The sequence below is a fragment of the Ictidomys tridecemlineatus genome, chromosome 16, assembly GCF_052094955.1.
Source record: "Ictidomys tridecemlineatus isolate mIctTri1 chromosome 16, mIctTri1.hap1, whole genome shotgun sequence".
NCBI lineage: Eukaryota > Metazoa > Chordata > Mammalia > Rodentia > Sciuridae > Ictidomys > Ictidomys tridecemlineatus.
Genome location: NC_135492.1, coordinates 51,089,964 through 51,104,768, shown reverse-complemented (window position 1 = coordinate 51,104,768; position 14,805 = coordinate 51,089,964). Strand labels below are relative to the sequence as shown.

Here is a 14,805-nt window from a genome sequence, read left to right as displayed (position 1 = left end):
CTGGCAAGAAAACACCAGCAGGTGACCAATAAATGCCATGTTTAAGAAGTGACCTGACTCAGCCACCGACGGGTCCTGTCCTCAGTCAAGGGCCCCTGCTTTGCTTACGTGGATTCGGAATGTAGAACAGCTTCAGAAATAAGGCTTTTGGAATTGGCAGGTTGCTGAGGCGCACACACAGACCTTCCTGCAGGAGCACTTTGCCAGGTTCAGCCGGCTGTGTGGGGTCAAGTTTATGTTCATCCAATTAGCTGCCATTGACTCTGGCCGTGCTCAATCATACCACGACCCGGCCGATTCTCAGCAGACTCGCGGGGCTTCGCTCTCCGGCAGCAAACCCATCTAATTGAGCAGTACATGTTGCTAATTACATATGAACGCAGGATTGGGTACAGTCGAGTTTCCAGGCTGCTCCACAAACTTGCTGATCCTGATTACTATTTACTATCGACATCTGGGTTTTTCTGGCCAACCAGTTCATAGGTTGACTTAGAACAGAAGCATCAATGTGTATGTCTTCCGTTTCCCACTATGACACAGTTTCATAAAGCAAAAACTTTGAGACCTAACAACTTTCAAGTAGAACAGAAGACACAAATCCATCTATTATATATTTCCTGTTATTGCAAAGGACCCGAGCTTTCTGAATCATCTGTCCTAAAAGCCACGAGGAAGTTAATGGGAACTTGGTGCTACCCTTTGCCCACCATGCTCTCCTCATGATGTGGTGGACCAGAAGCTGCATAGAAACTCTCTTCAAGAGGTGACAGGTTCCGTGGGGAGAATACTGGCTCTATAGCCCCCAAAAGGAAAGAGCACTTTCAACAAGACCTACCAAGCGTTCCCTATGAGGTTGCTCCTCTATTCATGAACAATACTGCAAAAGGTTTGTCCAAGAAAAGATTCACTGACCCAGGAGCAGAGCAGATGCCATCCCAGCCCACCCACAATTCCTGGGCTTGTTAAGTTTCTTCATCTCTGAACTAGAGATAATAGTGTCACCTATCTCTTCACGTGGTTGTGTGGCTGTGACAGGAAAACTTCTACGGTACTGGTGTATCCTAAGTGCATGGCACACCATGTGGAAGATGTCACAATTAATACTGCATCAGGGGAGTATTAGCTACAATGTCCAGTTTGACGCCCAAGTTCCAACCTGAATTATTTCCCTATTGCCTATGCAAAGGCCACCATGGTATCAGGAGTCCCTGATGGGTGTTACGAGAGGTGGGTGGGTGGGTGCAGGGTATCATTTGGTGTGGAGTCACTGACATCAAGCCAACAGCCAGATCTTCCAATCCTGTAGTCCCCCTAAGCTGATCACCACCCTTAGTATTTCCACACCCAGCTGCAGAGCTGTGAGGCTCGCCATCCCATTTCCTCCAGAGCATGAGCTCTCCTGTGCCACTTATCCATGCAAGTAGCAGACTGTACCCCCTGCAACCTTCATGCCCCCTCCTTTCCTTCTTCCCGTTCACCAAGCACTCACAGTCACCCGACAATGGCTAAGGTTTTCTGAAGCAAGAAGCAACTGCTAAATTAAAATTCAAGTTTCCAGCAGGCAGGGCTGCCTCGATACCTCCACCCAGGACAAGGCCGTTACTATAAAAGCATAAAGACTGGCTCTCAACCCTCCTGTAGGCAGAAGGCTTGTCCAGTCTTCTCCTCAGAAGTACTCAGTGGCTCCAAAGATCCTGGCGCACCTGTTAATGCAGTGCACCGACCACGAAGGTGTCCGCCCTCTTTGCAACGCCCTTTAATGACCAGGCAAGTTCGTGGGCTGTTGTTGTTTTCTAATGTGATTAAAGCTACAGCGAGGTCTGTGTGCAACAAGAGGCAACACCATTGTTCTGCATCATTAGGCTCACAGCAGACCCCAAAAGAAACTGCAGGCAGCTTGCCAACGGCACTAATGAAGAGCAACTCTTTGAATTATCTCTGGACAAGGAAAGGATGAAGCCTGAGCCCTAGAATATTTGATCCTCTTTGTGCTGCTGTTACAAGGGCTTACTGAAGCCAGACGTATCGGACCTTCTGGAACCATAATTTATGGAAACCTTAATTCCTCTGCTCTAATAAGGCTTTGCATAATAAGCGAGAGAATGCAATTATTAATTCCTGCAAGTGTTTTGCAAATTCCTTTATGCCATGGTTCAGGACTCCTAAAGAATAGGAGGAAGGCAGATTTTACTTAGTTGGCACAAGGGTAATGGGTTCGAAAAGGAGCCCGAGTTCCCTGAAAATAAATCTGCATGGCTTCCTAAATTGCTGACAAAGTGTATTCCACATGGAAGTCATTTATCAGCTATTTACTATAAAATGCTTCAGCCAGAAAGATTTCCACGTAAATTCACCTAGTAAAAAAACAAACAGAATCCAGGCTCCCTCCTTGGGGGGCCATCGTCGGGAAGTGCGGAGCACCCAGAGTACAGGTGAAGAAAGGACGCTGTGTGCACACAGACCTCTGGAGTCAAGGCAGTTATCCTCTTTAGGGTGCCCCTGGTGCACATCTGTAGCTCTTGCGGCTAAGCTGGGCTTTTTTATGCATTGATGGATAAAGAGCAAAGAAGGGAGGTCTCAAAACTCCCATTTAACTCTCCGTGTTTAGCTATTTCATTCACAGCAGCTAAGGGCTAGTGCAACGCATGGCTCTACGGAGGTATCTGTTACTCTGCAGGGTTTGTGTCAAGCGCTGGACTCCTAGAGAAGCCCGGGAGATTGTACAGGATCCCCGGGAATGGGGAGGATTACACTCCCACACAGGATCATGCCAGGGATAGGAGCCAGATCGCCAGTGGTGGCTTCACTTTGGCCCAAGCCCGCCCACACACCCCTGGACTGTTCCCAAAAGGAAGTGTGTCCAGCAAAGTCCTGAACGTGAAGTTTCCAGCATATTCCTAAGACTTGTCTTAGATGCTTGATTTTTTTGCACACCTGGGGATCAAACCTCAAAAGGGTTGCTTTGATCTTTCCTATGCCTCACTACAGAAGGCAGACAGACACACGGACAAACACCTTGTATGTAGCCAGGGTCACTGCATCATTCTGTCTAGAGGCAGCCATCTGTCTCTTTGATGGTCAGCGCCCTCTGGTGGCCAAAGCAAAAATGACACCCGACTGACAGCTCATCAAATCCTTTTTTTAAAGTCTGGCTGGTTTAAAGAAATGTATTCGTATGACCTTTATTGCTATAAATCCAGGAACCTGCACCCTTTGTTTCTTGCTTGCCATAGCAACCTTCTTATAATGTTCTGGTTTTAAAAACACTTGTGTAGGATTCTGGTTTTCTGAATACTGGTTTTCCTCAGTTGCTGGCAGCTGAGGAAAAACTTCGAGGGTGATTTAAAGAGGAAAGTCCTCAGCAGTCAAGCTAGAGTACCCAAAATATCTCTGAGTGCACAACAGACTTGAATATTTAGGAAGGGAATACTCCACACAGATGTGAGCTATCTGGACTGTTCTGTCAATATCCAACTTCATCTCTAAGACACTAGGAGTCCTTTGCCATAGCTGCAGGGACCTAGGATCAAGTCACCGGATCCTGAAGTTAAAATTTTCTGAGAGAGAGGTACAGAAATGGCAAAGGTGAGGCACAGATCTGCCCCCCCCCCATGTCCTGTGCAGAGAAGTTGCTGACAGAAGGAGCGCCTTGGGACCACTTATAAACAGAGACAAAACCCTGCAGGCGTGCCTCATCGTCCTCCCCCAACTTGTTCAAAGGGTGCGTGACCACTCTTTGACCCTTCCAGCTGGACGCTCTGCAAAGAGATCAGCCGCTAAACGCGTTCTGTGACAGGACGGCTGGAAACATGTTTCACGACCATCAACATCTATTCAGATTCTCAAATCTGGGCACTTAAGTGCCTCTGGCAGGGAAATTTCCTCGGAGATTTAATAGAAAAAGATGCAGAGCAGGTCAGAAAGGCTGGCTCCTTTGGAACACAAAACACACACCCAGATCCCCAATTCCTTCCCTGGCAGTGACTGACGCCTGGCCAGATGCGTGCCTGCGCCCGTCTCTGGAACAAAACGCCACGCGTTACCTGACAAACTTCATAGAGTAATTTGTACTGCTCCTCTTGCTTCTGCAGGCTGCACAAACTGCATCCCATGTTTAGAGAAACGGCAGAGCAAGGTTAGTCCCGCCAGCACCGGGAAAGGCAGCTCCCTCAGCGTGCAGGCATTGATGCTGTCTGCGAGAGCCTCAGGTGAGCCGGCGGCTGCAGCCTTCACGCTGGTGTGGCTCTCCCTCGCGGGAAAACCACTCGGCCCCCTGCACGCCCGCCTGTCTTTCCTGGCTGCAAGCACGCACACACACAGGCAGACACACACATACACACACACTCCCGATCCCTCCTCCGAGTGACTCTGGCAGCTGGATTCTGGCCCAATGTGCACGCTATATATACTGCTGCTCATGCATATTAATCAGCTCTCATTGACTATTCATAACAGACAATGATACAGAAGCTATAATTGCCAACTATGACAGTTGAAATTTCTCTAATTAACAAGCAAGTGCTCCGGTGGTAGGGAATAATAAAAGACACTAACAATTTTGCAAGCCATTTTCTGGCAGTTACAAACAAACATGTCTGCATTTCGAGCAAGGTCTCTTAGGATAATCCCTAATGCGTTTCTGCTACGTATGAATTCATTTTTAAATATATCATAAAATGTCTGATGATATAAAATGTATTTAATGCGGCAGATAATGATAGCATATAAACAGGTTTTATGGAAAGGACATGTTTGGAATAATGTTCCTATAATATTTAGCACCGTGCAAAGTTGTGGGGAAAATACTCTGTGTAGGAATGAAATATAAAAATTTAAATCACCAGATAGATCCGTGAATATGTGAAGCAGCTGGGTTGGGGGGGGGTGTAAGGACAGAGGCTGCCTTACAGGTGAGCAAGCAGATCATCATTACCAAAAGGCATCCTCAATTCCAAGGGGCACAAAGTTATTTGTGGAAGGCACAGAAGGAGCTAGTTGTGTGCATCACATGGGCATACAGATGCTGAAGACAATTCAGCGCTCACACTGCTGAGCTGAGGGGCACTGGTCACTGCAGACATGGGTCTAATTTCCACACCTGCCTAAACTTCCACACCTCCACCCTGAGACTTGTGTCAAGGAAATGGAGACAGAGAAGGTGAACAAAGATGTCAGTGAAGTCTGAACCTGGCTAAACTGCATCATGGTGTCGAGTAAGACTGACAGCTTTCTTTTTTTTTGGTGGGGGATGGGGGGTAACAGGGACTGATTAGGGGCACTTGACCACGGAGCCACATCCCCAGCCCTATTTTGTATTTTATTTAGAGACAGGGTCTCCCTGAGTTGCCTAGCACCTTACTTTTTGCTGAGGCTGGTTTTGAACTCGCGATCCTCCTTCCTCAGCCTCCTGAGCTACTGGGATTACAGATTGGTGCCACCATGCCCTTCAAGACTGACAAATTCATTTGTGTATGTATGTATGTATGTATGTATTTATTGGTGCTGGGCATTGAACCCAGGGCCTTGGGCATGCGAGGCAAGCACTCTACCAACTGAGCTATATCCCTAACCCTGAGGCTGACAGCCCTTAATAGAGCTTTGGTTTTATTAATGATTGCTCTACTGTTGGAATGACACACACACAGGTACCTTTTCTCAACCAAACTGGCTGGTGGTTGAAATTCTCACAAGCTGCTTCTCGTGCCTTCACCACCCCTTTCATCTGATAAAGGCTGAACTGTCTGAGGAGGACTCCCACGTCCCATCGAGGGGCATCACAGGGCCTGAAGAATAATGCTCCTTTTTCTGGGAGCTGAGACACACCTGAGACGTGAGCAAACCCGGCCCAATAAAATCCTGCTTGGGCTGATGGCCAGCAGATGCATCTGGTCCCATTTCTCAGACACAGATGATGAGGCGCCCTGACTTGCTGGGAATAGCTCACAGCCCTGACATGCTAGAGAGGGAGTGTGCAGTGCAGACCATCACCTGGTGTCACCACCAGGAAAGGGAGCCACTGGCGGATCGGCAGCGGCTCTGACTGCTGGCTTGCTCCGATATGTGAGCAGGTTGTTGGCACCAGGGTCCTAGTGGCCCAACCACAGGGATGCAACCAACTCTCCTGCAGAGGTCTGCAGCCAGGACTCAAGGAAACAAAAGCTGCCCAGAACCAAACCGGAGCTCATGCCTGTCCCCTCCCTTGTCCCCATACCCAGACCCTCAGCACATCTGGCTCGTTCCATCCCAAGCTAGATCTCAAGACCCTCTGCTTCTGCCTGTGGCCCCACATGGCATCACCACCTGCTGTCATGTGGACGATAAGAGACCCCTCCTGGCTGGGCGTGGTGGCCATATCTGTAATTCCAGTGGCTTGGGAGTCTGAGGCAGGAGGTTCATGAGTTCAAAGCCAGCCTCAGCTACTCAGTGAGGCACTTAGCAACTCAGCAAGACCTTATCTCTAAATAAGACATAAAAATAGGCTGGGGAGGTGGCTCAGTGGTTAAGTGCTCCTGGGTTCAATTCTCAGTACCAAAAAAAAAAAAAAAACCCCAAAAAACAGAGAGACTCCTTTCCTACCTCACCTCCACCGTCCCCTTGGTCCACTCATTCTCCACAGCCACAAGGCTGCCCTTTATAGAGCAGAAACAGGATCATTTTGCCACTTGCTTAAAAACCCTCCAGAGGCTCCCCTTACACCTGGATTAAAGCCCCAGACCCAGGCCCTGCGATCTCGAGCCTTATCTACCAGCGTCTCCAGCAGGTTTGGGTGCAAAATGTCCTTCCTCAGGGCCCCCCTGAAGGGATGGCCCTCCATCCTCTTCCTCACCAACCCCAAATCCCCAGGCTCAGCTGAAAGCAAGCTTCCTGAGCAAAGCCCTTGCTGGGTTTCGTGCCCGCCTCCCTCCGGTCTCCGTGGCCAGCCCTCTCATGCCGCACATTCCCTGGGCGGCCCTTTCCGAGTCAGCAACGACCCTGTCCACTTGTGTCTCTGTGGTCCCTGGCTCTCCTGTGCCAGCATCGCGGCCTCCTGCGGGCAGGGACTGTGTCTGAATTCCCACCACCGGGCTCCGCAGACATGTTCAGGGACACGCTGACTGGCCGAGTCACTGAGGGTGGACTGGCTATCTCATGGACCCATAAGTGACAGCCAAACTGGCCAACGGAACCCAGAAGAAGAGGAAAACCAAGTTGCAGGTGTCCCTGTCGGGGGGAGACTTCCAATCAGTGCTGGCTCCCTTGTCTTTACGTGGCGGGCCTTTGAATACCTTTGCACAAGGGGCGTGGCTTCGACAGTTTTTTAATTTCTGCACATCCGCCAAGAAGTGTCAAACTGAGCCCCAGCTAAGTGGTGGGAGAACCTAAAGACCTCCTTCTACTCAGACTTTTTGAACTCAGGAACCTTTCTAGACATACAGTTGAGAATCTCAAAAAACTGCTATTTTTTATGGATTATATCTATCAATATTTCTCACAGTAGAGACAATCAAGCTTAAAAGCATTTGTTCACATGTAAAATAGCAATACAAACCCATCCCATAGTAATATATATAGTATCGCTGCATTTTCCAAAATGGAATTTAATTTGAGGGAAAGGGAGGTGCTTTCTATCTCCCACAAGCTCTTTGAGGCCTAATGGGTCTCAAGACATCTGGATTTTCTCACTTGCTTCTGCATTCGGATGCCTGTGACCTTGCCACACAGTCTCAGGAAGACTCTCCTGCACTGTGAGGGGGGAAGGATGTCTTGGTACCTTGGTCGAAATGGCTTTGACCTTTTAGATCCCGGAAACAAGGGTCCAGAACCTCCAAGGACTCCTGGGCCACACTTTGAAAATATCTTGGAAGGATGCTAAAGGCCTCCTGCTGGAATGGGGGGGGGGAAGGGGATGGAGAGGATGGAGACAGAGGCAACCTGTCAGTTCATATGATATTTGGAACCAACGATGCAAACCACGTGCACACCCACTGTGCCTGAACAAGATGGTTGAAGTGGTTGTCTGCACGCAGAGTACCCTTTACTGGGCCTCACCATCTAGCACATCCTGAACGCTGCTGCATTTTCAAATTGTCGCTTGGACAGAGTAAGAAAAAAATGCAAGAAGGAAGGCTGACCCGCGGGTATTTAGTAACACTGGTTCGAGGGGCAGCGCGGGGCCGGAGGGTCTGCTGGCCACAGGAAGTTGTTTGTAATGGAACTGGGCCGGAGGGAACAGCTGTCCCAGGAAAAATGAGAAACTGCCGGCTGCACAAAGGCACGCATTGTTGGATGAAGATGCGGAACGGCTTTTCCTGTTATAATCGCCCTGAAAAGCTCTCCAGGGCACAGGGTACAGTCCCGGGGCTCTGTGGGAGCAGACGTCTGCCTCGTCCTGCCTTCGTCTAAGTTAAGAATAAAGTGCAAAACACGGTCACCAAAAAGCAAAACAAAACAAAAAACCCCATGAAACCCACAGTGCGACATGTGGAGAGAAGAGGCCGAGGGTGCTGGGAACGGCCTTCAGCTCCATTCTTCCCTGATGAAGTCACCAGGACGCTGCTGAGCCAGGGGTGGCCACGGGAGCTCACCTGGGCGTCCTGGCTGAGTCAGCTACCCAGTTCAAGCGCAGGGTCTGCAGCACGTGACGGGGCTACCTACTGACATCTGAAAGGTGACTCCTGGTTCCCCAGTGGAGGAGGAGCATGGTCTTGTCAAACTGCAAACCTCAGCCGAGCTTCGTGGGATTCTGGGAGAAGCGATGTGAAAAGCCAAGGAGGCAAACAAGTCCCCCTGGAGCACTGGCAAGTGCAATGCCACCCTTGGGGCCACCAGCTCGTCATGGGATGGATTCCTGGGAAGAGTGCGCTGGCTCGCCCGCCTCTCCTCGGGCTCTTCCTGGCTTCCTTCTGGGTCACTCTGATTTGCTAACTAGTCCTTCTACTTCAAACTCCTTCTTGCTTCAGTTTGGACTGTGCACTATGGCTAGAGGAATCCTGTGTGCACGCGCACGCACACATACATACATGTGTGTACACACGCAGAGCTGACCTGTCCACCTCCTCAGGACACAACTGCAGCTCCCACATGTGTGGCCCCTCCTACTCTGCAGGGCCTCGTCTGTGTCCCCCCCTGGACCTGCACACTAGTGTCCCAGCGCTTAACCTCACACCTCCACTTATGCACACGTGTGGCCTGGTGTGCCCCTGCACAGCCTGTGTACCTCCCACAGGTGACTGACATGCAGGGGTCATCTTGGGTTTGCCTTACTCTCTTCCTCCCGGGACACGGCTCTTTCAGTACAAGGCCAGGGTCCCAGCTCCTTCCTGGGAGGGTGCTTGGTAAATAGCTTCTGACTAAATTCAGCGTCAGATGCTCATCAACGTCCTGTGCGGAACTGGGGGCTGTTCTGGGCTCTGAGGATACAACACAGTGTCCAACACGGACAGAGAAGTCTGCTCCCATGAGAAGGTCCAGGCCATACACCCGCACAAAGCATTTTTCCCATTGCTGGTAGGACAATAGTCCTCCGTGTTTTAAAACTCGTCATGGGCAGAGATTCAGAATCAGTCAAGGGATGGTTCAGTGACTTCTAGTTAACCCTCCCGAGTCAAGGCGACTCTTCAACAGCTTGTCTGAACTCCAGTTAGCAAGTGGCCATGGTTGTGGAACAAGGAGCAAGAGACTGTTAGAAATCCAAGCGTGAACGAGAACCTGCCATCAAAGCAAGGAGAAAACCAGCTTCGGGGATGTCAGAAGGCACAGAAAAGCCAAATGACTTAAAAAACAAAACAAACACCTGGCAGCTACGGTGGATTTGGCTGTGGCTCTGGCCAGCCTGAGCTCAGGAGGTGGCTGGAACCTCACCGTTCACTTTCCCAAAGGCTGTTTCCCTGGGTTGAAGGTACCTGATGGATACCCCGAGACCCGGGCCTCGCTGTTTCTCCCGAAGTGCCTTGGGGAGGTGGCACATGCGTTGAGGAAGAAGCAGGTGAGGGCAGGGTGCCCACCCCAGCTGCCCATGAACGTCATGCAGGTGGGCAAGCGTGTCTCCAAGATCTGACCAGCTGCTGGTCAGGAATGCAGCCGAGCCACAGGGACCTGTAATGGGACTCCAGGGCCCAAGTGCCTGTCCTTGGCAGTGGCAGGAAGCAGCTCCAACCACCCAGTCTCTGAAGAAAGCCCTAGTTTTCTGATGGCCTGAGGCCTCAGGGATGCCCCTCTGAGGCCCCATGGCACATGGATGGTGCCCGTGCTTCTCCCGGGCATGGGGGACACGGAGGTATGTCCATTTCCCCAACTAGATGCGGACTCCCAGGGAACGGGCTTCTGATACACCATCCGCAGAACAAGCCCCAGCCCAGGAGGCCTCAAGGCTGCCATCAGCAAGGGTGAGCGCCTGGGAGGCCAGGGTCAGCGGCTGTAGTGCAGGTCCCTCGGGGTGGAAAGGGCAGAGAGTGGGGGCAACTCGAGGCCTCCAGGGAAGTGGCTCCACCTCACAGTGGGGAGACACTGCCCAGGCCTGTCGGGCAAGAGCTTGTTGGAATAGCTAGAGCCCATGAGATGCTCAGAACAGTCTCCAGGGTCCACAAAGAGAAACCTACGGCAAGTTCCAGTGCCAGGGTCAGCAGCCTCGCCCACAAGGGGCCAGAGAGCAAGCACTGCATGTTTTATAAAGAAGCCAAGAAGGAAAATCAAGTCTATGAAGTAGGTACGTGTATGACAATCATTTAAAAATATAGCCAAGCACAGTAGTGCACGCCTGTAATCCCAGTGTCTCCAGAGGCTCAGGCTGGAGGATAAAGTTCAAAGCCAGTCTCAGCAACTTAGCAAGGCCCTAAGCAATTTAAATCTTGTCTCAAAAAATTCTAATATATATATATATATACATATATATACACATGTATATATATATTACACACACACACACACACAAATGGAGTAAGGATGTGGCTCAGGGATTAAGCAAGCACCCCTAGGGTCTATGCATGGTACCAAAAAAGAAATTCATATATATATAAATACACACATATAATAGGTATATTGCATAGATTCACCTTCTGGACCATCATTTGCCCACAAGACTATCATAGATTGAGCAAAAATTCTCTGACACAGCATGATGGGGTAGTGACCCCTTTTCTCCTCATTTTACCCAGGAGGGAACTGAAGCTCAGGGAGGCCAAGTAATTTGCCCAAGAGCACACAGTACACAACTGCCAGAGATGAGCTCAGGATTTGGCTGGCGTAACCCCAAAGCGGGTATGACCTCATGTCCTCATTAGTGATGTGGATGCCTAGGAGCACACTTTGAAATGGCAGGAGCCAGCCAAGAAAGCAATTTAGCAAACAGCAAACTACGATGATCCTTGCCAACACGCACAATCTGTAAACACCACACGGGACCTGCCCGACAGGACGGGGCAAGGCTGGCTGGAATCACGGAGTCCCTCTCTCATTCGGGACAGGAGCCTCCCTTCTGACCTTCCCGGCCACCAAGCAGCCCGACCACTATGCAGCGTGTCACATCTTCCTGAAGTTTCTGTGCCCATGTGAATTTGACAGATGCTTCAAAGGTTTCTGGACAGTGTGCGCAGCAGACAGTGGCTCCGTGACCCTGGACCGGCTCCCAGCTGTGTGGATGGCTATTACAGGTCTGTGGGAACCTTGGGGTCCTCTCCAACCCTTGGATGTGGGGGTCCAGTGGGCAGAGAGAAAGGAGATTTGAGTGTGGACACTGGCAGGAGTGCCGGCAGAGAAGGAGAGGAGGGAAGAGTGGAGAAAGAGGAAAAGAGAGGCAGGGCAGGGCCAGACACCCTCATGACCGGGGACAAACCAGGCCGAGTACAGGGACAGAGGACCCAGCAGGAGGGAAGGGGCGAATCTGGATCAGAAGCTCTGAGACACCCTCTGTTAGCGTAAGATTCAGAGAACACCAAGCCTGAAAAAGTGTCATGGGACACCCAAAGTCACAACCATTGACAGGGAGCAGAGGAGATGTGACCTCAAGTCATTCAGTTAAAAAGAAAAAGAAGAAGCTGGTTACAGGTTTGAAACTGGAGGCTGGACCAGTTATGGGATTGTCAAGATTTTAAATTTGATGGTAATTCAAAAAATCAGGAATGTGCACCTGCCCCCTAAAGTCTGTTTTTGAAAAAAAATTTTTGACATCGTCGGATAGATTTCCAAGATCTGCCACCCAGGACTTTGCATTCCCACATGACAAAAGTGAGCCAGAGAGGGTAAACCAGTCCCCTGGAGAAGGGCTGCGTGGTCCCCACTGCTCAGCATCTCTCAGGCTGCCCAGCTGTGCGGCCTACGGTGCTGGTGACAGATCAGAATCTAAAAGGGAGGGCCTCAGGAAAGGACACAGGTGCAGACGGCTGCTCGTGGCCACCTCCTCCTCCCCCTGAAGGGAGACTGTCTCAGTGAGCTCACTCCATGAGGGGGTGTGGGAACCTGGCTGTTCCCAGCCTCTCCCGCCATGGGGCGGGGGGGGGGGGTTGGGAGGTCAGTGGTGGCGGCTGTCTGTGGCATGGGCAGGAACCACCACTTTGCCTTGGACCTTCGGCCAGTTGCTTCCATCTCCACCCTGGTCACCTACTGTGAGCCACACACAGGTCTAGAGAGCAGGGGACGGTGATCCTACCCTCATGGAGTAGTCACCTCGCTTGAGGCCACTGGGGACACCAGCTCAGCTCCAGGTTCCCCTGTGGCCTCCAGCTGCCAAACTCCCATAGTCTCTTAGCCCTGACCGGGGCAGGTTCTGCAGCAACTGTCCACGTGGGGTCTTCCAAACTTCTAGCCCTTGGCCACGGCCACCCGTCTCACCATTGGCTCTGCTGCTATGTTCAGAATATTTTCCTTTAAAACTCCTCACTTGTTCTTACTTAAATGCATCCTTGAAATCAGATTGTATCCCTGCTACAAATGGAAAGTTGCTATCACTATTGTATATGAAAAATTACGGAGATCATGAGTTTCAAAGTAAAAAAAAGACTCCACCCCATGCCACTAAGTCAGAGATGCCACTCGTTGACCAGGCTGGAAGGAGCGTCCACCTGCACTGAGTTTCAGCCTCACCGTGGCCTTCCCCACACCTGTACTGACAGCCTTCCCTGTCTGGATCCCTTGCCTGGCTCTGCTTTCTGATGGATGTCCCCAGTCCTTTTACTCCATTATGCTCTACGGACCCCGTGAGCCCTGACTGGAATCCCTCCACGTCACCCATTGCCTGCCGAGATGTCGCCTGCACCCTTCCAATCCCAAGCACCTGAAAGCCACCCCACCCCCCCCACCCCCCGCTCCCATCAAATCCATCTCCAGCTCCCAGGTGCTCTGCTGCCTGCCCCGCACTAGGCTCTCGGGAACATGTCCACCTGTCCTCCTGATCATTTCATTCAAGCAGGCCAATGTTATACTAAGGATCTGAGATAGAATGGTGACCTGGACCAACTGTCAAAGTTTATGACCAATAAATACTTCTGTTACAGTGATTCACCAACCAGCCAGTACTTACTGAGCATCTGTGCTGAAATACCACCGAGAAACGCAGACGATATGCTACGGCTCGTTTCTGCGCTCAAGGAGCTTACGACCTGGGGGCTGGGGATGTGGCTCAAGCGGTAGCGTGCTCGCGTGGCATGCGTGCAGCCCGGGTTCGATCCTCAGCACCACATACAAAGATGTTGTGTCCCCCGAGAACTAAAAAAATAAATATTAAAAAATTCTCTCTAAAAAAAAAAAAAAAAAAAAAAAAAGGAGCTTATGACCTTCCCCAGGCAAGAAGGGGTAGACTGAGGGGGACAGAGGAGTGAGGGACACCTCTCCTGGCTGCCCCACCCAGAAAACCATAGCGGAGCTCCCGGGCCGTTTGGTCTGCTGTGGTTACCACTGCGTCTTGGAGCAGGTGCAGAGTGAGCTGGCGGTACAAGATGGAGAGAATTTGACAGAGAGAAATAGTCCAGGCCGGAGCCACCTGGGAGGCTGCGAGCCTGGGCCATGTGACCAGGAAAGGCAGGTCCACAGAGTGGGGGCCTCGGAGGTGTTAGGGATGGTGGAGAAGCCGTGATTGGCACGCGCATCGGGGCTGTGAAGTGGTGAGGGGTCCACCCAGGAGAAGAGGCAGGAGGGAGGGTCCAGCTCTGAATTCAGAGCTCAGGGTCCCAAGTGGCCAACTGCTTGGTATTTACTGTGGAGGATCAAGTTCAAACCAGGACCCCAAGTGCATCTTCTGTCTGCTTTTCCTTTTCATCCTGGGCCAGACCCCAGGGTTCAGGACACAGCCCCGTGTCGATCTTCCTCCTGAACAGCTTGTGATCAAGCCATGGGTGACCTAGCCATGCACGTCCAAGGGAATTAGGGGGATAGGAGAGGCTCGCGCTGGGTGGACCACTTGGGCAGCAAAGAGAAGCTAGTCCAATATTTTAAAATCACTCAGAAGATCACAAGTCGCAAGGAAAAGACTTCCTTGAAGGAAAAAAAAAAAAAAAAAACAGCCCTCGAAAACGGAGGCTTCAAGATTCACCTGTAGCTATAGGTTCATGGGCCTCGGAGTCTGCAATTACTTACCAAGCTTCACCCTGGATTTACTTGGTACATAAAACAGCACTTCAGAGACCAGGTAAGTAAACACATGATGACCAATGGTTGGCTTTAAGAGAAAAATGCCCCCACAAACGTCAGTACTAATTTTTTAACATTCTCTGGGAAAACTTAACAAGTTAGTGAACTTGAGAGCCGGGTAAGAACTATTGGCAGTGTACTTAATCTTGAAAACGGATACATGTGTGTCCATAAAGTCCCCTCTATTATAAATGGTGGGGTGGAGGG

At 50.8% G+C, this 14,805-nt stretch overlaps 1 protein-coding gene across 4 annotated transcripts in view; it reads right to left on the bottom strand.

The window, feature by feature from the left end:
* Pdzrn3 (PDZ domain containing ring finger 3) overlaps positions 1-14,805 on the bottom strand; it is a 201,683-nt gene that overhangs the window by 32,115 nt on the left and 154,763 nt on the right. Inside the window, exon 1 of one of the 4 annotated variants that reach the window (XM_021732068.3) lies at positions 4,044-4,127. The exons of the other annotated variants lie outside the window; for them this stretch is intronic. Coding sequence (XP_021587743.2) covers positions 4,044-4,112 — 69 coding nt within the window. The 5' untranslated portion in view covers positions 4,113-4,127. Of the gene's footprint in view, positions 1-4,043; positions 4,128-14,805 lie in introns of those variants that run through there. 4 annotated transcript variants of the gene reach the window in all.